The 27,983-nt window shown below is 47.1% G+C and overlaps 1 protein-coding gene across 1 annotated transcript; it reads left to right on the forward strand.

The window, feature by feature from the left end:
* Positions 1–199: 199 nt before the first annotated feature.
* LOC122163855 (gamma-aminobutyric acid receptor subunit gamma-4) lies at positions 200–27,942 on the forward strand. Its single transcript, XM_042825386.1, has 9 exons — positions 200–255; positions 790–938; positions 1,142–1,209; positions 19,573–19,793; positions 20,390–20,472; positions 21,790–21,927; positions 23,375–23,527; positions 25,414–25,616; positions 26,706–27,942. The coding sequence occupies exons 1-9, from the start codon at positions 200–202 to the stop codon at positions 27,003–27,005; spliced, it is 1,371 nt and encodes a 456-aa protein (XP_042681320.1). The 3' UTR covers positions 27,006–27,942.
* The last annotated feature ends 41 nt before the right edge of the window (positions 27,943–27,983 follow it).

Genomic DNA, 27,983 nt, shown 5'->3' on the forward strand with positions numbered 1-27,983 from the left:
ACACGGCAGATGATGTGGGGTGGGATGTAGGATCTCTCGGCATCCTCTCACCTGTATGGCTGTGTATTCTGTAAGGACAGCGTCGTGATTGAGCTGCCCAGAGTGGTGGTGGGTGGTTTGTTCTTTCCCTGTGACCACGTGGGCCTAATTTAATTAGATGGGGGTAGGAAAACTCCTTTAGGAAAAGGGGAGGTACGACATGTTTAGAAAGGGCATTTTTGATAGCGATGGGGAGAAACTGCTGCTCGGTGCAATGTATCCAAAGGAGGACGAATGCTGGCTTGGAACTGAAAGATATTCCACTTTTCCCATCTTTAAGTGGACAGGAAGGGTTGGTGGGCAGGGAATGGGTCGTGGCAGATCATGGCCCGAGGTCAAAGGAGTTTGCATAAGGCTTTAATTTCCCAGGATCTGTGCAGGGCAGATGGCTGCGTGCCTGGTGAGCCAGGCTCGTGTGCTGCCTGCTTGGTAGCTTTAGGACCTCATCTCTGAAGTGTTTTCTTTACAAATGCTTTTTTTTTTTTTTTTTTTTTGCCCCATATACTGTTTGGTCACTGTTGTCTTCCCCTGAAGATGCCCACTCCAGGTGTCAGCAGCCATGAGCCCAGCTGAAGCTCCTGGGACCCTGCAATGAGCAGAGGTGTGTCATCTCTGCAGTACTGCTGAGAGGAGATCCCCGACCATCATCCTCCTCCCTCCCCTTTAGTGCCTCTGAAACCCAGCTGTGCCCCCACTCCCACTGAGGACTACAGAGATTTCACAGTGATGTTTCTTTTGTCTCTGCTCCAGGTGTGAGAGCACAGAGGAGTATGATTATGATTACCTCAGCATCAACAAAACCTGGGTCCTCACCCCCAAGGCACAGGAGACAGATGCCACGCAGATCCTCAACTCGCTGCTGAAGAACTATGACAACAAGTTGAGGCCTGATATTGGCAGTAAGTGTCCCTGAGCTCTCGTGGGCAGCCTGGCAGTGGGTGGTGACCTAGCCCAGGTTTTCTATTAAAAGAATGAGGCTGCTGTAGTTGGGCTTTTTGGTCAGATGGAGCCGCTCTCTTCTCCCTGCTGCATGCCTACACCTCCCCCTAGTCCTTCACTAGTGATTCTGGCCCCTCTTACGCTTGTTTTATTTTCTTTACAGTCAAGCCCACGTTTATCGATGTGGATATCTATGTGAACAGCATTGGACCTGTGTCTGTCATCCAAATGGTGAGTGGTATTGCTGCTGTAGGAGCTGAGCACTGCAATTGAGGGCTTGGGATGTGGGCGGTAGCTGGCCCTCACTGCTGGCTTGTGACCTGCTGGTGTCATTACAAGAAAGGCATTGAGCCCTGCAGTGTGCCTAAAGAAAGGCAGTGGAGATGTGAAGGGTCTGGGGCACAAGGGGAGTGGCTGAGGGAACTGGGATTTAGTCTGGAGAACAGGAGGATCAGAGCAGACCTCGTTGTTCTCTACAACTCTCTGAAAGGAGGCCGTGCAAGGTGCAGGTTGGCCTCTTCTCCCAGGTAATTGTAATAGCTAACGGCTTCAATTTGTGCCAGGGAAGGTTCAGGTTGGAAAAACTTATTTTCTGGAACAGTGGTGAGGCACTGGAACAGGCTGCCCAGAGAGGTGGTGGAGTCACTGTCCCTGGGGGTATGCAGGAAAAAGTAGCTGTGGCACTGAGGAACATGGTTAGTGGGCATGGTGGGGATGGGCTGATGATCGGATCAGTTGATCTTAGAGGTTTTTTCCAACTTTAACCTTTCTGTGATTCTAAGAGATGGATTTGTTTGATTTCCTTGGGAAGCGGTGCTCTGACCACTATTCCTGGTCAGGAGCAAGGTGAGCTCAGTGATCCTGCCATCTTCACAAGCTTTCTCATCTCCACCAGTCATGTGTGAATGGACATCTCTGCCTGGTGCCTTTTCCTTCCTCCATGGGCACCAGGATGCTTTGGGTGAACAGCACTGCTCTGTTTGATCTTATGCTGTAGTAGATGAGAGAGGGAGAAACTGTTGCCACGTCTGACCTGTGATGCTGGGAGAGGGAAGCAGGAGGGGAAGGCCTCATGTGCAACACTCTGCTTCTGTTCCTGCTGTCTTAGATAATGCCACCATCACTGTGATGGGTTCTGCTCATGGTTCAAACCTCTGCTGCATTGGGAGCTCTGGAAACACTCAATAGAGATGCTCCTCGCTCTGCAGAACCTCCAGGCTATGCACTGGAGAGCAAGTGTTGATTATTTTTCACAGGAAGCCTTCATTATTGTTTTCAGTGTGAAGTCATTTTTCATCTTCTGCCAGACTTTGAAGGACAAGGGGCTATGCGACAGAGAGGACAAGGGAGAGAGCCAGGACAGTCTGACTCTTTTTTTGTCTCTCTCCATGCAGAATGAAGCAGAAATAAGCCCCCTGCCCCAAAAACAAGGGGGTGGGGAAAAAAAGAGTTCTCAGGATGGGTACAAGTAGAAAATTTTCATTGGGGAAAGTCTTCAGAGGATGGAGGAATGGCACTGTAGATGTAGGGCAAGTTTCAATCCAAAAATCATTTCAAAGCAGCCCTTTCAGTCCTTGTATTTGTGGATCTGGTACGCCGAAAAAGAGCCACAGCCCTTGGTGCCTAACACAGGCTGTATGGCGGCCACCCCTGGCTGCCAGCACAGATCTGCTTTGACCTGCCTGAAGGTGTGCCAAGGAAATCAAACCAAGCCACGGTACCTTTCCTCATGTTTCCTCTTTCCTCTTCATCTGTTTCCTTTACGTCTTTATAGATCTCTTGGAGATCTGTGTGACCACACTGGGTGGGGAACAGAGAGTGGCTCAGAAGAACTCACTCAGAGTTCAGCTCTTCCCCAAAGCAGAGGCACTAGGCACTGTTAGTCTGGTTTCCTAAGAAACAAAGCTTACGCCATGGTGATGCATATGTGAGAAGTATGCACGTCCATCCCAGTCCTTCAGTGGTTTTTGATCCACTGGGCTAATAGTCTGGCAGCAAATACTGGGGCTTCAGACATATTCAGTTATGCAGTACATTGTGAAATCAGGCAGATAAAACAGCCATCTCCAGGCTCCCTGCTCATCCTTGCCCCTTGAAGGGGTCACAGGACTTCCTCCCAGCAGTGACCAGAGATCTGAAGACACCTCCACATGACATCCCCAATTAGACTTTTTTATGGGCATGTTTCCTGCCCCATCCTCTGAAGCAACTTCCCTGATTCAAACCTGAGCTTAACCAACCTTCCTGAGATGCTGGGTTGATACTAAAGGTCCTGAGGACAGCTAGACTTGTCACCTTGGTTGGCAGCCTTCTGCCATCTGCACTGCTGAATTCTTCTGGCTTAGGAGAGAGGCTGCACCCACCTGGAACTTCTGAAGAACAAGAAAAGGGCTGTAACAAGGCTGCCACAGTGTCACAGCTGAACTTTGGCTGCTTCATTGGCAGGCTGGCATCAAATGTATGATCCAGGCTGTCTTTACTAGGCATGTATCATTCCCATTTTTAGAGCTTCTTCTGTAAAGGAAGCTCTGCCTTCTCTCAGCTGTCAGGCCTGTCCCATATACCCGATTTTTTCTTTTTCCCGTCCACAACTTGAGGGAACACACATTTCCATGGGAAGGGAACCAGAATCTCAGATCTGGATCTCTCCTGAGAACCATGGTGAGATTTCCTTTAGCTGCTCTGCCTGTGTGTCTGTGGTGCCTGCTGCAGACACAGCCTCATGCGAGCTGAAAGGCCTACTGGAGGGGAAATGTTGCATTGATCTCTTTCAGGTGCGTTGCAATGACAGCATCTTGGGTGTAAACATTTCTCGTGCATGAGGCCAAGCTGTATAGAAGGTAAACACCTAGTTTTGCCTTAAGTAATACAGCTCTGTGTCTGTGGCTACTAGGTTAGACCTGTACATCTGAAGGCTGCAGGAGCATCTGATGTGCTGGCAGAGGAGGAGGCTCCAGGAAAACAACATAGTTTGCCTATTGGTGTCCTGTGATCTTTTTCTCACTCCTCACAGGGTTAACCACTCACTGCTGCTTTCTGCCTGGTGATGCTCTGTCAGTGCTTGGAAGCTGGTCCTGCGTAGCTGCTGCTCAACCTCCAAATGATAAATCATGTCAGGATGCAAAACTGATTCCGGTCCTTAAAAATGAATAGGTGATTTGAAAATGCCCTGTGGCCGGGTGTGCATTCTGCATCCTTCTCATCAATCACTTGTCATAAATAACATTAACATTCAGGAGTCAGCAGAACACAGACAGGTTTGGAAGGGGAAGAAATGTAAAGTGATTTCCTGGTATCTCTTGTAGATCAGAATGGCAGTCTTGTTTCCTATTTAGGTACTTGAGCATATTTTACATTCTCTTCTCTCTGTGAAAAGGACTTTCTAAGCACTGCCAGCTCTGGGGCAGTCACCAGAAAGAAAGCAAAGAGACGGTTAAATAATAGCAACGGGGTTTAGGAGCTTGTGGCCTACAGAAGGATGCAACCCTACAGAGGAGGGCTGAGCTGAACAGGTTTGAGGATAAGCCATTTCTATCAGTACCCAGTGCTTCGTGCTCCATTTGCTGAGTGGGGTAGGATTTCCAAAGGGGTACACGTGGCTTCTCTTCCCCTGAACCTGTTGTGTTTGAGGCACCTGGGCTTCCCACGGTATTGAGAAGATGCCTTTGGGGAAAGGCACATGGCTGTGAGCTCTTCCAGTGCTGCCTGCTGCCGCTGGGTGCCAGCCAGCAGCACCTCAAGCCAAATGAGCTATCACCCACAGTGCTTAGCTTTCTAGGCTGTGCCACAGATTTGGATGCCCAATTAGATTCTCATTAACACAGACGGTGTTAGGCGTCCTTGGCATGTCACTAAGCCTGGTGCAAAAACCTGCTTTGCTTTTTTTAAGTCTATTTGCAGGCAGAGATGCCAGGGAGGGCTGTGGTAGTTGGGGATATAAGGATGGGGCTTTGGGTTCAAATTTGTCACTGACTGGTTGTTTGCTGAAGGTATTTGCTCCTGGTTTTGTTTAGTAATGGCATTATCTCTATAGATTATGGCTTTAACTGGTGTCAAGGGCGCCTAGAGCTCTGGATCGCCTTCTTTTAGGGATGCTTAACGCTCAGGAAATGGTTCTGTAGAAATAAAGCATTTGAAAAAGGTCGGAGCTGAGTGCCTTTCAGTCCTGAGGAAGCCCATGAAGTGTCTGTGAGGGTCAGCATGGGTGGGACTAAAAAGCTGCTTTTGTTCCCAGCTTGACAATGGAGAAATTCCGGCTCTCCAGTTCCTCCCAGAGGTCTGAGTTACAATGTACTTTTTTTCTTGAGCAAAACCAAGTGTGAGGCTCAAGGACTTTAGGTAGAGAACATGGTGCACTGCAGCAGCCTCCTGATCAAGTGGAAGGACATGTGCTGCTCAGCCAGGGGCTTGCCTTGGTGTCTTCAGGTGCTCAGGCTTAGAGGTAGTGAAGGTAGAGTTAGTTCTGTGCTGGAGAGACTCCTCTGTGGTGCATGTAAGGGTGTTAAAAGCAGAGAAGATGCCCCTGTGTGTGCAATTCTGTAGCCAAATTTGATAAAAGACCACATTGGTCTTAATGATACCAAAGACAAAAAGAGCAAAACGGTGCTCTGCCATTCACCAGGATTGCCAGGTTCTGCTGCTTCTGAAGTGTGTGCGATTTCCATGGGGTAGCACTGAGCTCCTGCCTCCACTATTGCAGCAAATTATTTTCTTACCTCCCCCACTGAGGGGGAGACTGGTACCCGAGGAGGTTGATATGTCCAAATGCACGTGTTGAATATTCTCTCCCTCCCCTCTTTAGGAAGGAGAAGCTACGCACGATTAAATTCATAATGCTGTGCCTGGCTGCAGTAGTTACCATGCAACACGCTAACGAAATTGAGGATGAAGAACATATTTTTCCGTGTCTAGAGTATTGCAGAATAGATTTAATAGATTTGCATGTATGATGCATTCGTGAAACCCTGGGAAGAAGGGAGGAGGGGTGGGGGAAGAACAGGGGAAATGTTTATTCGTTATCAGATGATGAATAATTAATTTACAAACGTTGTCTTGTTAACTATAAATTAAATCCTCATTTGACACACTTTATAATTTAAAAGTATAAGCACAGCGTGAATGAAGAGAACTCCCCACTGACTCCTTTCATGAAACCCCGAGGAGCCGGAAGGGAAGGTTGGGCTGCCAAAGCTAAAGCTGACATGGACAGCGGTGAGGAGGGGGCTGCAGCCCTGGGGGGCCGGGGCTCTTTGTCCTCATCCGTGGGTTCTCAGTGGGGTTTTCTGCACAGGGTGGTGAGGCAGGGGCTGCCCTCATTGCTTCCTCCCCCCGCTTGGAGCTGCAGGTGGTAGAGAGGCTGAAGCGTGGCTCTTGGAGCAAAATCCCCATGGGTGCCACTGCGTGCGGTGAGTTGGCAGCTGTTTGTGATTGGCTGAGCTGTCCCAGCAGTAAGGGCAAAGATCTCCAAGAGGTGAGCTGGGTTCTACTGGGCTAAGCCTCACTGAGAGCCCTTTGGCATTTAGTGGCATCTCACTCTGAAGTGGAGATGCGTCCTGAGGAGCGAGTTGGGTTTGTGGGAAGACAGCAAGCATGGGAACCACTGTGGGAAGCCCTGAGTGACAGCCCTGGTGTCAGGCTGCAAGGCTCGGGTTAATATCTTCATTTCTTCTTAATAGATGGGGAAAGCGAGACTGGTAATAATTGTCTGGCTCTGAGGAACACTTAAGTCTTGATTATACTTAGCTTCAGCTGCTTTGGAATAAGTAGGAAGGAAATGAAATGAAAATGGCTTGCTTTTTAAGGTGCTTGAATGTTGTGCTCTGGAGCGCAAGATAAGCCTATAGGTAAAGGGAATCTGTTACCTCCCCCTCCTTCCCTGATAATACTCCAGCAGTTGCACAGTGCTTCTCAACTGAAAGGACTTAAACACGCTTCACAAATCATCTGTTTAGGAGGCAACAGCCCAGATGCACCCCGGCTGGGGTGGACTGCAGAGTCTACAGTGCGCAGCAGCAATCTGCCAGGGGCCAAGCACAACTCTTGGCCTGCCTGGTGCGCAGCATAGGAAACACATTCATGTAATGAGCAAGGTCAGGTTTTGGTCCCCGATAAAGATCTATGCTGTAGAAATGTAAAGTGCTGGGAAATGAGTATGAAGGGTCCTGGTGCTTTTTCTGGCCATTGGTTTCCACGCCTGAGTGGCGGCTCGGCACAGCTCCTCACTGGGGCTGGCGGTGCGTTTATAACAGCTCCACAAATACTCCTTTGCTCAGAGCACTCTTATCTCTCAACTCCTTGGCATTCAAAATTGGCCTGGCCCTGTGTGCCCAAGCATTAGGAGAGGGAGTGTTCCCCATGTAGCCAATCACGTTCCCATGGTGGTGCAGTTGGGTAGGCAGAGAAGGGCATCAGCCCTCCTGGAGCCAACGTTTGTCACTGTCTTAAGAAAAAATCCATGAGGCCACTGAGGAATAGCAGCGGTCGCGTGTTACGTGTGGGACAAATCATGAGCAGCACAGAAGGTCTAATGAAATAAATGAGTTACTTCCACCCTGAACGTATCCCAGGAGCTTCACAAGTTTCAGGGTCTGCTCCCAAACCAGATAACGGCTGATTTATTCACTATGAATAATTCAACCAGCTCCATTTATTATCTAGAACATACACTAATCCCCTCCAGATATTTTCTGTGTGACATCCATGTCGGCATTTTATTTATAGGCTGTTTATTGTGCAGAAAACACGGGGAGTTTGTTATCAGCAAAGATGAACAAAAAGCTGGGGCTTTGCCTCTAAAATTTGGAGCTCAATAAAAGATGAAAACCTGGACAGCTGGATTCAGGAGAGGAAAAGTGCTGTTTTTTGGAGGCATTTCAGAGAGCAAAGCCCCAGAGTTAACTAACATCCCCAGTCAGATGCTAAATGGGGATGGTGACTGCACCCGTTAGTGTCAATATGGTGCTCAAGAAGCCTGCAGATCTCAGGCAGTGTGGGATAAGTCAGCATTCATAATTCGTAGACTACCCTATAGTATACAGTAGAGTTGGAAGGGATCCCATAAGGATAAGCCCAACTCCTGGATCCTCACAGGGCCACTCAAAAATCAGACCTAAAGCAAGTAATTAAGGAAGTGGCTTCTGTAAATTCTGGCCTTCTGCTGGCAGATGTGGCTCAATTCTGCATTTCTTTTGTGCCAGCTGTTGGAGAAAACTCCCATTTCATCATCCAATCTTGATGCAGGGTTCGGTAGCCCAGAGCCCTTGCAGGTAGGGAAGGATGCTTACTGTGGTGAGCCGAGGTGCTTGTGTTGGTTGTAACGTGCAGTTCCTCACCCTTAATCAGAGAAAACCTTTCTAACATAGTTCACGGCCACAGAAGCTGCATCTAGGCCTCCCTTTCCAGGGGTCTCCACCAGCACTGGAGCTACTGTTGTTAGCAGACTCTAATGACAGCTTTCCAAAAGCAGGGAGGCTCTCCTTGCTCTGGTTGGGGTAGCCAGACTGCAGGGACATCCCTGAGCGATCTCAGTCAGTAGGAGCTTTGCCCTCTGCCAGAGCATCAGAAGAGGCTATTCTGGGGTGCGCAGGTGTGGAAGTGGCTTGGATCAATGAGAAGTAGGAATTCTGCCTGGATGTGCCTGGCGGATGCAGGCTTGGAGCAGCCACACAGCTGCAGCTCATTGAGAGGAGTGCGGATGCGGCTGTCTTCATCACAAACCCATCAGCTAATGGAGCTGCTCTTCAGGTACCCAGAGGCTGACATCTCAGCACAGACGTGGATTTGTGGCCAGGCCAGGAAGCATGTGTTTGACTCCAGTACTAATCTGTGCTCTGAACCTCGTTAAATTGATTCTTCCAAGTCAAAGGGAAAGCACTATTGTGTCAAATTTGAAAGATATAGGCTCTGAGCTGTACCAAGAGTTGTCACTTGATGGGCTGAATTATTTTTAAGGCAGTTGATTTATCTGAGCTGAAGGCTTTAGATCTCCTCACAGGAGAGTTCAGGATATTTAAGGTGCACGAGAGGGAAGTCAGTGTGGTGGTAGAGGCCGGGGTTTGTGATCTGAGGTTTGCAGCCAGCACCGGGGGAGCAGCTTTTGCTCCTTCCTCCCACCTTAGTTGGGACAAAAACACAAAATTCTTCAGCGTCCTGAGGGCAAACGGGTTGAGGGACAACCAAAACATTTACATGCGGTGTCATCAGAATGCTTTGATTTGCTTTTCATACGGTGATAAATTCTGCGCTATAACTGAAGCATCAGAATGAGGACTGGGAAATAGAAGTTGAAATAAAATGAATCAGATAAGGGTAAAGCAAAATATTTTGTTAGCTTACTGATGGAAAAAAAGTTTCTAAGCGAAACGATGTGGTTGCAGAAATTCACTTTAGATTTTGACGCTTTTAGTTTATTTTCAGAAAAGTTTTTTCAGTAGATATTGGTTCTATTTATTTCCCGCACCCTCAGATGAAGCCATCCTACCATCTCCCTTAAAGGCTGGCGTGAAATCTGCCTGCAGTAAGTGTGCAGTGAAATGGCACGTTTCTCCAAATTCAGCAGCCGCGGGGGACCACAGGCAATATGCATCACAAACCTCTCCGTGCCTCGATGCTAAATGCTGAATACTTGGTCTGTTACACCCCAGCAGAGGTGCTGGGAGATGGGGACGGAGCTTATGGTGTCACGGCAGGGCTCCTCACCCTGGCTTCATGTGATGAGGCTGTCAGTGAGAGGCTGCTGTATGATCACCCGTGACACAAAGTGCATGTGAGCAGGCCTGAGCCTCCACATGGGGCTGTGGCAGCGTTCCGCTTCTCTCTGCCTCCTCCTATGCACGGCTTGGGTGCCTGAGTCTTCAGCCTGTTGTGCTGGTGGGAGATGTGTTAGGGTCACCAGTGAGGGGGTAGGTAGCCATACAGCTGTATTGCATACAGCAGGCCAGCCTTCCCCAGCACCCCTTTGCTTCGCTGCGGCCATTTAGCAGCCGTGTTGCTGAGACAGATCCCAAATATATGCCAAATACAACAGCTCCTCAAAGTATGGAAAAATCACGCCTGCTGCACTGTGGGCACAGGAGTGAGCTTGTTCAGCAGCCTTGGGCATACGCTGGTGGTGTGGAGCTGATGGTAGTTGGGATGTTTTATGTCCATCTTCATGCAAAGAGAGCTTTGTTGTCAGGGTTCTGTGGTTGTTCTCTGGCCTGCAGTTAGCTGGAAATGGTTTAGCCATCTGATGATCTCGAATGGCAGGTGGCAGTGGCAGCTCCCAGGCAGCTGCACGGGGTACGTGTGAGCCAAAACATAGGAGTGGGGAAAGGGTGGGATTCCCTTGTGGCTGGGAACGGGAGGTCAGAGCAAGTATGTCATGAACACAGTAAGCCTTGTTTTTGACACTTCCTCTTGGATCTGCTTCTACAGGAGCTGGGGTAAGTTTTGGAAGGGGAGTATGCATAGAATGGATCTACACAGAACAAAAATAGGGCTCTGGTTTTTGAGGAAAAGAGCCGTTTGCAGCAACCAGATGCTATGGGGAGTAAGCAGCCTGGAGCAGCAGAGCTGCAGGACCTGCTTGCCCAGTGGCTGGTGTCCTGGCTTCCAAATGTTAGTCACACCTGTCTGAAATGTGACTCTGTTGCTGGAGAGTCACTTGGCCTGATGTCCCTTCTGTAACTGCGATCCAGCTAGCTTTGCCCTTGAATATTCAACAACTGATACAGAAATTGTCCTTCTTCTGTAACCTGATTCCTTTCTCTCAGCTGCTTCTCTCAGCCTGTGCTCCCTTGAAATCACATTAGGCTGGGCTGTGATTTTATGGTAGCTTGAAAAGAAGAACTGAGAAAGGAAAAACAACATGAAGCGGGGAGAAGGAGCTAAATTGAGGAACTGGCAGGGCCTGGAGAAAAAGCTGGCAAGCACAGCAAGGGGCATGAGAGACAAGATGAAACAGGTTTCCTTGAAAGAGTCATTGGAGCAGAGTACGCTCGTTCTTTATCTAGGACCAGGAGAGAACAGTGTCAGGAGTGATGATTTCTGCAGAGGACACAAAGCCATCCCACTCTGCATAAGCAGAACTTCCTCAGATTCTCAGATTTTCTTTCTTTCTTCTTTTCTTCTTTTTTTAGGTACGTATTTTTTCCTTGGAGATGAGGTTTAGAAAGGGATTTTTACGTGCAAACACTGTTTTTCCTCCTGGCCAGCACACATTTTTCTTTACAATGGACAGTAACCCAGGGACATGGGTGGGGGGGTGCACTGTGCCCTCTGAGACCTGTTTTGGTGAGAGGACAGTGTAGCATCTCCATCTGGGACGTAGGCCTGTCTCTTAGGTATCATCCTGGCTCGCTGATTCTTGGAGAGCTGAGCCGTGCTGCCCACCCATGGCTTTTTCCTCATGAGGCTTTATGCTGTGAATGTAACAGTTAGGGGTATGGTTTAGTAGTGGACTTGGTAGTGTTAGATTGATGGTTGGATTAATCTTAAAGGGCTTTTCCAATTTAAGTGCTTCTATGACTTCTCATGTGGGTCTGCTGGCCCATCACACACTGTGATTTATCCCCTGGTCACAGCACAGCTCCCATGGTTGGTGGTTAGCATCGCTTCTGCACGACGTCCTGCCTGCATGCTGCATGAAAAGGCAGTTTGAGAGCTCAGTTTTGTTGGGAGCAAGTAGGTCAGTCAGAGGAGAGCATAGTTCAGAGAAACTTGTAGTGCATTCCCTGCTCCACATACTCTGTCCCTAAAATCCTGCAGTAGGAGTCTGTGGGGACAAGAGGACACTGCCTGACATCATTTGTCCATTCTTATCCTCTCTGGTTTTGCACACTTCTGTGACATGCTATGCAATTTCTGTACTGGGAGGAAGCTTCCAGCTCTGATCCACATAGAAAGCAAAGCTCTCATGGCTTCCTTTCTCTGCCACCCTTTCCTTGCCATCTTGACCTCAAATCACAGCTTCTGTAACAATTTCTCCATCATTAAGTCTGGAGTGGGAGGGACTTTCTTTATTCTTTTTGCATGAGAATTAGCATCCAGCTGAGATCATTAGGCATGTTTCAGTCCATAGAGAGAGACAGTCCCTGCCCTGGAGAGCGTACGCCTTACTCAATGAAGCAAAGTCCCACAAGAAGGTAGCAAGGGGGTGGGAAATGATGTGATGCTTGAATAGGGCCACTATAATTGAAGCTGTTTCTGTTTGTGGGGGTGTATGGGCAGGGTAGCGATGTTCTTGATGAGGCGGAGAAGCAGAGTCATGAGCTACAGATTGAAGGGAGAGCAGAGAGGGATAGAAAGTGAATGAAAGCAGAGTGCTGAGACCACTGTAGAGGTCTACAGTTTGCAGCAAACTACTTGGCCTCTGTAAGATTCTCAGCTCCCCCCAAGTAGTGCAGAAAGAACTGGGTGTAAGTGAGAAGCAGACAGTGCTGAATTTGACACCTCCCAGTCCATTGGGTGAACCGGGATATGTTGGGATCCTGTAAAAAAAAATAGTGGTGCTGCTGTACCAAAAGTCCCTTCTACATGAGGTGTCAGGTTGGAGGCGGAGGGATACACCCAGTTGGTGAGCCCTACACCCAGCAGGATGCTTGATTTAGTGCTTTGAAACAATACAGCTACATGCTTAATGTCGTTTATTAGCCATCTGGTGGACTTTCCCATTTTCCTTCATTTCATCTGTGGGCCATTTCCCTGCAGCTCTTGTTCCTGCCTTGGCTTTTGTGGGAGGCAGAGCTGGGGCAATGAGCAGGCCCAAGCAGGAGGAACAGACCGTATTCAGGCAATAAGAGCCTTGGGGATGTCCCCATGAGGAGGGCCTTTCCAAGGATGTTCTGGACTGCACTCCCTGGGAGGGGATTAATGGGCCTGCCCACCTCGCTTTGCAGGGCACTGCAGCAGCTACTTTTGCAGTCCTGGGCAGTTTCAGACTGCCCATAGTGGTGCTTCATTTTAATTGCAGTGAGTGGCATGGGAACGGGAGGTGCAATTAAAGGAATTCCAGCATCTCATCTGAATCTTACCAGGCTGTCTGGGGTAGCAGCACTGCATACAGTGAGAAGGCTCAGCTTTTAGCCCTTTCAAAGGAAATCTCATCAAACACGCTATTAGCTTAAAGGACAAACAAACAAGAGCACCTGCCCGAAGTGCTAAGTATTCTTTTACCATTATCTTATGAGGTTCTGTCCTCACCTTTTCTCTCCTGACACCTGTTTTCTTCTTCTGGCTCAGAGTTGCTGTAAGACCAACATCATGCATTCAGAGGTAAGGTTTGAAATGCAAACAACACTTCAGCCGCGAGTGGCTTTGCTTTGCAAGCAACCCAGGCAATTCCTAGAGACCACAGTAACTGGGCTGCATCCCTGCTTGGCTCTGAAGGTGTTCACACATCATTTTCCACCCAGGCCATGCCCTGTCCTGAGAGTGATGTGAATACAAACTGAAAGGTGACAGCTTCTTCCCTGTGGTGCTTTGCATAGTACTTCATTAAGTGTTCTGGATCTTCCTCTTTAATCAGTTCTGTCCCATCTGTATATAGCATCCCATGCCTCTGCCTTTTCAATAATAGCCTCGTCGGGGACAGTGCAGACAGACCGTGCTTCTATAAACTGGAGTCTGGCTGATGTCATGTCTCGACTCAAGGACTTTCCTTGATCCTTTGGGTAATGACTGTTAATCAGATGCTACAAAACACACATCTGGGTCACGTGCCCTTGAAGTGCACAGTGACAGATTTCTGTGTACTGGGTTACGTTCCCATGAACAGAGGAGCAGGTACAACGGAAATCATCGCCTGTCTTGGGGGTTTCACATAATGAGACAACATACTGAATGACAGTACGTGGCATTACAGGAGAATAGCTCAGACTGAAGGGTTTAGGGGAAAGAAGCAGTCTGGGCTTGTTGGTGGGTATAAAAGCCTGCTTTTCCTGGTCAGCAGAGTTACTCAAAAGCAGGATGGCTAGCATTCAAACACGCTCAAATCACTCTGTGTCAGCAAACCAGTTAATTTTTATGGCACAGGGTGGTCTGCAGCTGGGGACCTGGAAGTTACCAGAACTACAGCTGCCTATTTTGGAATCTGTAACTCTATTTGTCATCCTCACCATTGTTGCCTGTTTTATGTGAAGGAAGCTCTGACAGGGAACTGCGCTACAGGAAAGATATCTCAAAGTTTAGGTCTCTTTTTGTGCAGCTGGGACTGAGCACTGTGTCCCTGCTTGCACATGCATGGGAGCTGGCAGGCAGAGATCTCAGGAGGCAGTGCTTGGTGTTGAAAGCCCTGTCCAGTTCTATCTGCAGAGACTGCAAAGGTGAGCAAACCATGGTTGGGGAGTTTGCAATCGACAGCACAGCGTGTACAGCATGACTTGTTTAAAGGCACCTGACAAGAGCACAGGACATGGTGATGGTTTTTAACAGCGAGATTGTATTATAAAAAGAATGCTGTCTCAACTGAGATTCCCTGGGCAGAGGCAAAAGACATTCAGACAAGGACGGCACTGCAGAAGTGAAACAGATGGGAAGTTCAGTGTGTCACCTTGAAAACGCAGATCATTGGAGCTCTGTTCCTGTTGTCCTTGAGAGTTCCCCCAGTCACTTTCAGCATCATGGCCAGAGAGCTCTCTGGGATGTGATTTGGAGAGGAGGATCTTGCAAACATAGTGAAATTTATATCCTCCTTCTTTTGCTCTTTGTGTTGGGAAGACAAAACTGAGTCTCCCTTCACTTTGAGGTTTGCACAGTTCTGTTGCACTGGAGGTTTATTCCTTCCTTTCCATCACACCCTGCATTTAGGAGCAGCACTGGAGCAGGGAAATGGGGGCATTCAGAGCAAAGTGGTCGTTACTGTGGGTCAGTGACAGGACAAGGGGAATCCTGGCACTGCCCAACCTCTGGCAGGCATCAGCCACTGCTGTCAGTAGAAGTACGCTCTGCTGCCTTTTAACAGTGCTTACACATCATTCTAGAAGGATGTTTCTGCTCACAGTCTCGGTGGACAAGAAATTCTGCATCAGATTTGAAGGTTATTCTGAAATAAGGTTATTTTATTTAGCTATCAAAGCATGGAGAGCTTCTCTAGACCTTTTGTGTGTTCCCCCCAATGTGAAGCTGACTGCAGGGAGCAGCTCAGGTGTTGTCAGATCTGTTTGCAGGCAGGGAGGGATGCGTGGGATGCTGTGGAGTGGGAAATGCTCGCCTGCACAAGGCTGTGTGGGTGGGGAGTTGCTCAGTGCAGCTAGATCTGAAAGAGAAGCTTCCTAGCGTGAGCTGCACCCACCAGGCCTTGAAAGAAATATACCCCACTCCTGGGTCTCCTCCAGTATTTCCTTAGATTTTACTGAGTGGTGCAGCATCCCAAAGGGTGTGCCTGAAACAGTCGCTTTGTTTAGCTCCATGATGAAGTGACAGCGTGGACCCAGCAAATTCATGTCAGCCCACCTGAAATGCTAGCCATGCTTCCCTGGCAAGCAGGTTGCTTTGTTGTGCTGCACAAGAGATGTGCTTGGAGATGCAGAGGGAACTGGGTGCCACAAATAGGGAAAAATATCAGAGCAATAAAAGCTAGAATGAACCTAGCTAGGGTATTAATTCCTCATCCCAGTTATTTCAGATTTCTCCAAGGTCTCTCTTCAGTAGAGGAAAATGAAAGAACTTGTTTCTTGGTCTCCACCTCCTCTATTTGGAGATTTCTTGTTGCTATTGAATGCAAAGAAAAAGAAAAAAAAAATCACCAAAAAAAACCCCACATGCCTTCAGAAAACTGAATTTGCAAAATAGTAACAATAATTATAATAATGAATCTTTAAATCTTTAACTTTATCCTAATTTAGGAAGACTTTTATCTTCAGCTTGTGGCTTTGCTTTTCTCTTCGGCATCTGTCAGAAACCTGAGCTCTAAATAAAACAGAGGAAGAATCTCACAGATGAATAGAGGGACAGGTGCCAATACAGGTGTCAGTTTCCAAATTACACCACACAAGGATCTTCTGGCAGTGCACAACTGTGTTTATCTGGTTCACAAGGTAACCTGAAAATGCAAAATGTGGATTTCAGGTGGTGTCGTGCTGACCCTGTGAGTTTAAGCTGCTAGTCTGAAACTGGGCAGCCCTAACTTGTGTTAGCTCTGGCTATGTGTTCCACAGGGTGGAACTTAATTTCGATTAGAGCTCCTGGGGTCAAGTCCGACTGGAAATTCTGGCTGATTCCCCCCCATGTATGCACAGAGGTGGGAGAGGAGGCACAAGGAAGACCTAACTGGGGCCAACTGTGTGGCAGTGTCTGCTGATGGGGGTGCACAGCAGCCAGCAGGTCATGCTGGAAGGCTGACCAGATCCAAGCTCCCACAGGCAGCAGTGCTGATGCTGCAGGGTGTTCCTTGGCTTTAGATAAACGCATGAGTGTTCCAATGTATTTCAGTGTTTGCTCTACCGATAGATTACTATATTATTTTGTAACTGAAGTTTGGTGTAAGATTGCATTCACGTCAAAATGTGTGTGCTACTCCACATGTGATCCAAATGGCACAGCCCAACTCTTAGAGTGAGACCTCTTTTTTCTCTAGTTCCTTCTGTTGAAAAATCCTAAAAAGCCCATGCTGTTACAGAGAAGTTAACAACCTCCATGTGCCGCACAGCAGATGGTACCGTAATGTTGGAGGCGTTTTTTACAATAACCTTTTTTCACATGGGAAATTGAGGTGTAGAGAAGTCTCCTTCTGATGCTTGAGAATGAATCAGTGGCGGAGAGAAAACGCACGGGTGCAGGAGTTCAAGGAACAGCACTTCCTTAAGTTTTAGGGGCTGAGCTCATCCTGCTGCCAGGTCCCTTGGAGAGCAGCAGGTTGTTTTCTGGATGTCCAGCTCCACGGAATGGATCTCACTGAAACAGTGATGTGAGTCTTCTGAGGTAGGATCCATGGAAAGAAAAGGTGTCACTCCACGCTGTTTTTGTTGCTCAGTGCTGGTGCTTTGGGCAGCTTTGCAGCCAGTCATGTAAGCGATAGTCTCCTAATGAGAAGTGAAGCACAAGGTCAGAAGGTCCTTGCGCAACTGCAGAGCATTCCCTTCACAAATACTTCCTTGGAGGAAGGAGGAATGTGAAAAGCGCAATATCAAAAGGATCAGAGGACTGGCCATCCAGAAAAGGCAGTGAGTTATTCATAGTAATAGCCAGAATTACTGGTGAGATGCCCAAATGCCAGATGTATACATTTTTGTATAAATCTTACCTCGGAAAATTCTGAATGAAAATACATTTGTAAATAGCAGCGCTTCCCAGTGGGCTCCCCATCTGAAGGCAAGGGACCTACCTCAGCCAGTGAGCGATTCCTCATGAGTAAGAGCCAATGAAATTAGATCAGACTACAAGACAGTGACAATAACAGCTCTGATTTTTCAGAAGAGCTGAATGACTTGTATGCTATACTTTTAGCAAAGGCTGTCAATGGCACAAGAGGAGCTCTTTAATGCTGATCTCTTCTGAAAGCCTGGGCTTGACAGCAAGTGCTCTGAGATGTCTGACCCTCAGCTCTACTGAAACTTTAGCATTGGTTGTCCTAGACCTGAATAATGAACTTCACAGCAGGTCCTCTGACCTGAGCAGCCAACCCTATGTTGAGATGTCCCAGGATTTTCCAGTTAAGTGGTAGAACTGATGGGTGGCATCTAACCTAGATATATCATTGCCTTTTTGTTGTTGTTGTTTTCTCCTATGCCTGTTCCTGAGGAGGGGCAATGTAAGCTTGTAGTGACTCAAACAGGGCTTTCAGAAGTTTGGGATAAATGTCGAGTGTTGTGTTACTTTGGCCCCAGCATCTGGCAAGGAAAAGAAAATGGCCCCAAGGAGTGTTGGTTTTTTGGGCTTTCACTCCCGTCTTGTCTGTGCTGTGCCAGTGCTTCTTTGCCTGCCTGTGATCTCTATCTCATTATTTCACAGTATAAGCCATGCCTCCATCACCACATACCCCTCTTCCTAGCAGTACCCATTGTGATTCAGGGCATTCAGATGCTGGAGGGGTCTTTCCCCATCACCTGTTCAGGCATCGGGCATGCTTGTGTATCTGGCTTTGAGGACGGCTGTTGTCCAAGCTATGTGACTCTGGAACACTGTGCCTCCTCGTGTCTGTTTTGAATCTTCTGTGGAGGCAATGCCATCACTTTTAACTTGCTTTAGCTTAACGTGCAGCATCTGTTTTTATTTAGAGCTATTTTAGGACCTCATTTTCATTACCTTGGCTCATCCCCTTGTCTAACCAGGGTGAAGGATCAGCCTAGAGAGTGAATTGACCACCTGATGGCAAATGCTCTTTTTTTACGGTCTCATTCCTATGCAAGGGACATTTTTGGTACGAATCATTCATTACTGGTTTTCTGACAGCAGAGCAAGGGTGAGGAAAATGAAGCAGAGAGCTGTGCGCTGCCCTGCTCTGCCTCCTCCAGGCAGGACACGATGTCCGAGGGAGTGCCCTAGGAGCACCACATTTATTTTAATGGCATGGTTTGAGAAGTGAGATCTGAACCAGCAGTGAGAGCAGCAAAGGGAGGACATGCCACAGTTATAAAAATTACACTGAGATAAATCAATAGAGGGAGGAAGAGAGATGGCAAAGTCAGACGTTGTTCCTTTGCCCAAAAGAGAAGGAAACAATGCTTCCATGGTCGTGGTTGTTTAACACGGACAGGGAGCAAAGACCAAGTCAAAGAGGAGCTATCAGGAGCAGGTCACAGCCATCAGCATAGGCTGGTGGGCCTGGATTCAGGCTGGGGACCTGGTTCAGACAACGACTGAGTGCCAGACATGTTCCTGCATGGCACTAATTAGCACCTTCTCTGACAGACTGAAAAAAAAGTGTAAGGAGCAAACTGATTTGCAGCAGCAGCAGCAAGCAGCAGAATGCTGGGCTAATGATGTGAAGAAGTGCCAGTCCAATCCGATGAGGAGCTGCCTCCCAGAAGTGCTAGTTATGGGTTAGCTGGGTACTCTGTCTCTCACTAAAACCAAAAGTTCTCATTATGCTGGAAACCCTGTTTTCTGTCTACAAAATACTCAAATAAATGTAGAACCAGGTGCACAAAAAAGAGATGGATCCATAGCACCTCTTCCAAAGCTTCCTTTTCTAATCTTCAGCAACATGTATCTGCCCAGGAACCTTTAGTGTCTCTGTTATTCATATAAATGATTTACACTCTGAGTTCTGTATTTCACAGGGTTAATGCACAACACCACTCTGGCTACACGTACAAATTAGGAGTATAGAGCACTGCTGGGCTTTGTTCTGATAAACAATAGAAAAAGCTGTCTGCGTTCTCTGGCTAGCTGGCAAATGGCTTTCCTTGCTGTGTTTGCAATGTGCAGCTGAACTCAGGACTGGATTTAGTCGGTGTCTGCACAGTGCTTGGCTCTTCCCACGTGTGCTGTGGATGTCCTGACCCTGAGCCAGAGATGAGCTAGGAAAGTTGTCAGTGGATACAAACACTGGCTCCCAAATTCCAGAGGTAAATGTTCTGACTGTGAGTCTAAATCAGCGGCCTCCAGACCAGGGGACACAGCTCTGCTTTTCCTCAATCCGTCTCAGAAAGATGTATTCTTGTTTCTCTTTCACAGGAATACACCATTGATATCTTCTTTGCTCAGACATGGTACGACCGGCGTCTTCGTTTCAACAGCACCTTGAAGGCCCTCACACTGAACACTAACATGGTGAGCCGCATCTGGATCCCAGATACCTTTTTTAGGAACTCCAAGAGGGCTGATTCTCACTGGATAACCACCCCAAATCAGCTCCTCCGCATTTGGAATGATGGAAAAGTGCTCTACACACTCAGGTATGTGCAGAAGGTGCTACAGCTGGCTGCTGAGGTGAGGAAGCAAGGAGGTGGTCAAGGCAGCATTTTCCAGCTGTTCTGGGACAGAGTAGTGGAGATGGTCCCCAGTGCCAATGTTCTAAGACTTGCAATATGGTTGCAGAATGGGCCTCCTCTTCCTAAGAAAAGAGCCCCCCCCCAAAATGTTAAACTATTTTTCTGTATCGTACTGAGACAGAAGTCAGAAGTATAAATGGTTTCCAACATGAAAATTGTTGTAATTTTTGTGTTGGTCAGCCCAGTCATTTTGATTTGATAATAAACATCTGTGCTTTTCCCATAAATTCCCGCTCTCGGAAATGAATCTGAAAAGCTCACTAAACAAAAAGGCTTGTTGAATGTGAAAATTAGATGTTTTTCCTCACTTTGAAAATATCCAAACATATGCTTTGTTTTGCTGCTGTTTTGAAATGTTCCTGCAACCAGGCTGATCTTCAACAAATTAGTGTCTCTCTTTTAAGGAAGCGAGAATCCCTCTGTCACATTATGGTGTTGAAATCAAACCACCTTCGCTAGCACAAAACATCAGCCTCGCTCTCTCTCCCTTTCTTTCTCAGGCTGACGATCGAGGCTGAATGTCTGCTCCAGCTGCAGAATTTCCCAATGGACACTCACTCCTGCCCTTTGGTTTTTTCTAGTTGTGAGTATCCATATTTTAAAAATAGTTTTAGAAGGCAAGCAGAGAAACTTCAGCACAGTAAAACTCTTTTCAAAGGAGATCCTCTTCCCTTTTATCTGCATTTTCATCTGATTTCTGTGTTCCTCTCCGAAGGCCATTACTGATCACTCCCTAGAGCATCCTCCCAGTCTTGGTCTAGAAGAGGTATTCAGATACAGATTCACAGCACCTCTGAGTTTCTTCTTTATCTGGATGGACAGCTGGAGGTGTTCATTTCACTGACCTTCTTGTCATTCTCACCTTCTAAACAACATATTCTGCATTGCAACTTCATTCTCTTCCTGCTCTCCAAGGGGACAGAGTAAGGGAGACTCCAGCTTTGAGTACTTTCAGTACCCATTGGTACAGAAATGCTGTATCTCCATTGATAATTTTGCCTTTTTGCACTGAGAAATTCCTGTCCTCACGCATTGGTTGGAAATCTGATTTACTCATTGTAGTCCTCTTTTGGCATCTCCTGCTTCCCCTGCCACAGAGGAGATGCAACTCACATGGCTCTGAGTTGCTTCTGTAGGAAGCAACAAGCTGAGGAGATACCATTGCCTCATCTTTTGCCATCCCTCATTCTTTGCTAATTAACTGTACATGCTATGCATTCTTGATAATTAGAAACACACTTTGATTTAGCTGCCAAGCTTTGCTCCTTTCCTCCTCTGAGGAGCTTTCTTGTAGGTGTCAAGGTCTCTTCTTCACAGTAGGCTTGTTTCCTTGCCAAGAAAGCCAGAACCAGGAGAAGCCATGCTCCAGATCTCCTTCTCAATGGAAGACACAACCCTTCATCTCCATACATAGACCAGCTCCCAGGTTGAGAGGTACAGAGACCTAGAGCAGGAACATTTCTTCCACATTTCTTCCCACATTGGCAGCTCTGTATTCGTGGTGTACTAATATCTGGGAAGGAAGAGTAGCCACAAGGACTGGTGAAGGCTACATGCTGCCAAGGGATGCTGAAACCCTTAAAGACTTCATGCTGGGGGAGTCCTGCTACACCAACTCAAGTCTAATTCCCACCACTGCAGTCCTCAGGCTGCATTTCTAGCATTGCTCTTCCCTTCCCTACAACTGAAAGTGGTCAACAAAGGGAGATGCAGTCCCTGCAGCCACTGAATGCAGGAACGCCTAAGGTGATCTGATCAAGGGCATCAGAAATATCTACCTGAAAACTTCATGTTTACAGAGGATCTAGAATACGATGCAAGTGCTTTTGTAAACCAAGGTGGTGTATGAGAGGGGGGCATGCCATGTACTCTCTTGCTGATGTCGTTCCCCTTTCCCCAGATGGCTACCCACGTGAGGAGATTGTCTATCGATGGAGACGCTATTCCATTGAGGTCTCCGACCAGCGCACCTGGAGGCTCTACCAATTTGACTTCACGGGGCTGAGGAACACCTCGGAAGTTCTCAGGACTGGAGCAGGTGAGGCAAAGGGAGACAGCCCACGGAATCACCAGTACGTCAGAGACCTTGTGAGATGCAGAGGCCACCAGACTACTCTGTGGGTGGAAGGGGAGGTCACAACAGTACAGTTAGAGGAACATTAAGAAAGGAAAGATGGACCTTTGCTAAAAGGAGCAGAAGTAATGAAGATGAAGGGTGCAGTGAAGTCAAAGCAGTGTAGGCCAGAGCACAGACACAGGAACACTTAGGGGTGACAATGCTGATGTGAATGAAGCTATCCCTAGTCAAAGGGTTATGAGAAAGAAGTATGTGTATGCTATGTAAATTCCTGAGTGATTATAATCAGAACACAGAGAAATCAGAACTCGAAGATCTCAATTCTGGTCTTTCTCAATTCTTGGTCTTCCCTTCTGTAAAGTGGTGTGAGGCTGAACACCTGAACTATAATTTAAGAGCCAGAAGAAATGCTGCATGTATGAAGGATAAAGAAATGGAGGCCCTTCAGCTTCTCACATCCCCTTTTCTTTCCATAGACAACCAAGAAAAGCCTCTTCAGATTGCTGACTATGCAGTCAAATGTATGTGGTTCTTATTTTTCAGTCCCCTGATGCAGCAAGTTCGAGCTTCTCCCACCCTGGAGAGAGCTACTATTGCCAGTGCTGGCAGACAGCCTCTAACTTGGATAGAAAAGCAGCACAAACCACGATGAGGAGTGGTGCAGTAAAAGTGTCTTGAATGCACCAGTTTGCCATTTGTAATTCTCTTTCTTGGTAATTGCCTGCAGGCTCCATCTTAACCCTAGAATTGTCGGGTTGCTTTCTTTCAGTCCTCACTATAAGCCTCTGAAAAAGAGGAAGAACTTCAGCTGTGAGTAGCAAAATGAACAATTAGGATGTCTACCACTATGTAACTTTTCCAGGGATAGAACCAGAATCTAAGAACTGATTGAAGGAACCTTCTTTGTGGCAGCTCAGGTAGTTAGTTGACAAGATAGGCCATGTAGCCTTGTTATAGCTAAAAAGCTTTCTATAGAAAAGAAACCATTGAAGCAATCAGCTGAAGATGAATACGCTCCTGAAACTTTCCCCAGCAGAGTGCTTTTCAGTGTGCATGGCCAGCCAGCTGGCCAGTTAGGCAAAAACAAAATCAGCTCTTAAATTGGTCGTGAAGCCAGAAACTCAGCCACAGAGCCAGCCTGCCAATGAGGTAGCCACCGAGCCCACTAACTGCTGAAACAGCAAGCCAGCACAATGCCAGCCAGTCACAAAGTCTACCCCAACCAGGCACACTGCTATCTGTGAAGCTAGCAAGCTGAGCAGTCACAATGTCAGGCACAAGAACAGCCAGATGGGCACTTACAACAACTAGTAAACTGCAACAGAAACACTCCAAATTCTAAAACTTTCTGTACCTTGGTAAGCTACATGTTATGATTCCAGTGTCTCTTTCATTTCTTGTTTTCTAGGGGAGTACATGGTGATGACAGTTTCTTTTGACTTAAGTAGGCGGATGGGTTATTTTGCCATTCAGACCTACATTCCCTGCATCCTGACTGTTGTTCTCTCCTGGGTTTCCTTCTGGATCAAGAGGGACTCTACACCGGCCAGGACGTCTCTGGGTAAGAGAAGGACTGTTTCATGTATGTTGCTTGTTGACTACTGCTGCAACACTAGCAGACTGGAAGTGTTGGAGTATGAAAGCTCCTAAAGCATTCTGGCGTTATTCAGTTTAGTGAAGTCCATCCCCCTTTCTTTTTATAGCACTGTCCTTAAGCTCAGCTGAATTTCTATCTATCTGTGTTTGCCTGAACTACTGGACTTCTTTAAGATGGCAAAAGACTCATTTCTTGATCTAAGTTCTGAACACAGTCTTCTTAAGCTGACAATGTGATATTCTTATGCTTGAAAAGGGAGAGGAAAGGGGTGTACTGTGGCACTGCAGCACTGACTGAAGATCTCCAGCCACATGCCTCATCACTTCCTGGGGGCTCACTGCCAGTCACATGAAGGTTGTAGGGTAATAAGCAAAGTTGCTTGGCCATAGAAATAGAATCCCAAACTCCAGCAGGAGCTGTAAGCTCAGTAGGTACAGATTTTGTCAATTACACCATAGTGGGAGCTCAGAGAATGCCAACAGTTCTACCTGTTGTTCAGATCTGCTCCGCAATCTACAGTGGCTCTCTGAGGCAGGATAAAGCTCATGTTGATTGAATCCTGCTCTGATAGGAGCTAGAGAGAGCTTTACAAATCTTTAATGCACTTCAGCTGCATCTGTATTTTGCAGAAAGCTCAGCTTCCCAGTGCTGTCCCTCCACCCTGCCCATCTGACTTTCCCTGTTATTGAAGGTAGCATTCCCAGCCCTGCCTGCAGGCCTTTGCTGGGTGAGGAGAGACACGGGGCTGTCAGCATCAGCAGGGCTATTCAGAACCCATCCATTCTGAACATTCCTTCCCACCTCTCTATCAAAATCAATTTCTTTAGAGCCCTGGATAGGGTCAGGAGGAAAAGAAGGGTGTTCATTTCCAATGGAGGTACATCACAGTCCATGGCTGTGGAAGGAGTGAACAGCAAGAGGCAAAAGGACACCACTGTGGTGAGTGTGAGTGTCTCAAAAAATAGGGGCAGGCCCCCACAGGAGGCAGGCCTTTGCTGTAGGAAAGGATCTTGGCACATCAAGAGTAGTGCATTCTTCATATATATGATTCCCACTACATTTCAAGCCCATAGGCCTACATTAAAGTGATGTTAACTGGACCAGCTCCACTGGCATTTCAAATGTGTGGGAAGTTGCATTGCAGTTGCTAATGCAAATGCAGTAAGAAAATATGAAAACCTCATGCTATGCTCCCACCCCGAGCCAATGGGGGTGAGCACCTGTGACAGGTGGATTTAGATGAGTGCTGGAGAAAGAGGAGCAGGTGAAATTCCACAGCTTCCTCCACATCCTAAAATCAGTAGCTGAGAGCACAATACCAACTCTTGGAGCTGATCGTGTATTGGTTCCTAATGCCTGATCTCTGAAAACAGGTTTGTGAGCACTAATGCTACTTAGAAATCCATTCCAAGCCCCATTTGAGCCACAAGAGATTCATTACCATCTCCCATCCAGTTGATGAGCCATTGGGCCAATTTTATCCTGGGGACAAATACTCAAAGGGAGAACAATTCATCCACTGCCTGCCCAAAGACATCTGCCTAGCAGTTATTTCCTAGCATCCAAGACATTGAACTCTGCATGCAGCTTAAACAGAGTTCAAGTTCCATGCTCCTTTACCAGTACATGTTTATAGCCTGTGCAATGTTCTGGTTTCAAACAGCTCTTTTTCCATGATGCGTTGTCAGAGGTTACTGCAGGACCAGAGTCTGGCTAAGCAGAGCAAAAAAGGGACCAGACGTCTAAAGTCATTTCTCTCCCACAGGAGAGGGAAAATTGAGGTGTTTGAGAACATGCTGAAGACAGAAGTGCTTTTCTTCATTACCCGAACTAGCTTTTTTTTCTCTTAGGCATCACCACTGTGCTAACAATGACCACACTGAGTACCATCTCCCGCAAGCACCTTCCCCGTGTTTCCTACATCACAGCCATGGACCTCTTTGTGTCTGTGTGCTTCATCTTCGTCTTCGCAGCCCTCATGGAGTATGCTACACTCAACTACCTGGTGGGAAACAAGAAGCCACTGGAGCACAACAGCAGGAAAGCCAGACTGGTAAGTTGAAGCGACCAGCCAGCAGAGCTGCATACTGTTAGAACTCCAAGTCATTTAGGAATCTCTGTCCTAAGCCTGCACTGGAAACTGCTGAAGTTGTTCAGTGCCTGACATGTACTTTGTTCATAAGGTTTTCAAACCAATCTGTGTGCTGGGTCAGAGAACTTGAAATTCAGACACAACCAGAAAAATCCCCCAAGACTCCCATAAAACAAGGAGGTCTCTGCTGGGGCCAGGAACCCTGTGCTCAATTGCTGGAGAGCTTGTCAGTATAGTTTACATGACTAAACATAAATGTCCATTTCAAGATAGAGCAATCCACGCCCAGGCTCTTCAGTCTTTACAGATTTAATCTTTAAGGATTACATAAGTATCTTAGGTCACAGAGATGCAGAGACTTACTGTCTTTTGTGGTCTGTCATCAGAAAATCTGCTGAGTGTGGAGACAGCGAACCCAGAGATGCCATAATCCTCTTGAGATCTGCCTAGGCTTAGTGCAGATACATCTGACACATCAGATGAAACAGGCCTCTGAGCCGACACCAACTGAAAACAAAAAGGCAGATCTCTACCTTCCCGCACTCCTTTCCCAGCACAGGTGGAGAGAGCTCTTCCAGGAGGTTGGTGATATGCCTCCTCTACTGGGGCACGACGTTAAGAATTGCAAACAGCCTTGCCCCAGCTATCCTCCAGCAGATGACGGCAACTAGAAGATGTATCTGGACTGTGGCTCTGCCCTCAGAGACAGCAGAGCTCAGGGGAATGAGGGAAGGGGCTAGTACAGCTGGAAAGCAAACACCCTGCTTGCTGACTGTGGCAAAATTGGGGAATCATAGCAAGTAGATTTTTGCTGCCTAAATCTGCACCCCAGGATGCCAGGGAGGAAACTCACAGTCATGCAGGTAACTGCCAAATCTTCGCAGTATGCCAATCAGATGCAGAGAAGGGAGATGAACAGTCATGTCCCTCCACTGAACTGTGCCTGTGTTATGAACTGACCAACTGACCAAGTTCGATAATTTTTGGTGAACAAAGCACGTTTTCTTGCATTTTCTTTTCCTTTAATCCCCTTACCCTTCCTCATTACAGCCACCTGCTGGCGCACAGGTGATGCCATCCTTTACTGCTATCAACATCAACATCAACAACATCATGCACTGGCCTCCAGAGATAGAGGAGGATGACGATGATGACCCTGGCTCTCCATGCCTGGAAGGAAAGGAATGTGAGAGGTTCTTCTGCTGCATTGAGGACTGTCAGACAGGGATGTGGCGGGAGGGCAGGGTCCGCATTCATATCTCCCGCCTGGACTCCTACTCCCGTGTCTTCTTCCCCACTGCCTTCCTGCTCTTCAATATCGTCTACTGGATTGCCTATCTCTATCTCTAGCCATTCTTCCTCAGCTGGAATGGACTGGAGGCCAAAAAGATGAACTCTTCAAGGAGCATAGAGAGAACAGTGTCTCTTCTGTTTAGTTGATTGTCGCTCTGAACATTCCAACCTTCTTCCAACTCTCTCATCTCTTCTAAGAAGAACCAGACAACTTTTTTTTCTTTTTTTTTTTTTTAACTTTTTTTTTTTTTTTTAAACCTCCAAACCTATCTTTTTAGAGAACCTTCCCTTCCCCAAAACCCTTTCTCCAGTACCACCAGCATTTGGCTCCTTGTAAGATTGCCCCAAAATTCCTATTCCCATCTAAAACATTAGGGATTTTGTCAAGAACAAAAACCTTAATGCTTCATTTTTCCATGCATACCTACCCCAAAATTCCATGAGAAGTGATTGCAAATGGAGTATTCTGTGTAGTTACTACATCTGCAAAGAAAATAAAATGTACTTTACAACTTCTGTACCACCTACACCCGAATAGACTTTGTGGAGTGCTGAGGGCTTGGAGAGGTCACAAAGAAAGAATGGTGAAAGAAGGTGATAGTACAGGTTTCCCAAAGTAGCTGTACGTGATTGGAATGTTTTGAACCTGCCTAAAAACTGAGAGTGGCACAGACAAGGATGGAGTAGCCACAAGCCTCCACCAGCTCCTTGTAGCATATCTGTGGAGCATTCCTAATGCATCACTTCACTTGTTGTATCAAGTGGCATCGAAGGCACTCACCCAGGGAGGCATTTTTCTTTAGGTGGTGGTGAAAAGCGCCTCACAAGTTTTAGAAGGCCCATCTGCTTTACTGGAGCAGGCTTTTCAGTGCTTGTGTTGACACTCAATTTACGATCAATACTTTGAGCAGTAAACACAGCTTATATTGAGCATAGCCAAAACAGGTAGAAAAGTCCTTGTGCTGTGAAGACTAGAAGCAGTCCCATGAATCCATAGAGCAGTAGATGTCTTTGGCTTGTCTCGTGTGATCAGGG

The sequence above is a fragment of the Centrocercus urophasianus genome, unplaced genomic scaffold, assembly GCF_019232065.1.
Source record: "Centrocercus urophasianus isolate 14NV4802_14NV808 unplaced genomic scaffold, USGS_Curo_1.0 seq_24, whole genome shotgun sequence".
Taxonomy (NCBI): Eukaryota; Metazoa; Chordata; class Aves; order Galliformes; family Phasianidae; genus Centrocercus; species Centrocercus urophasianus.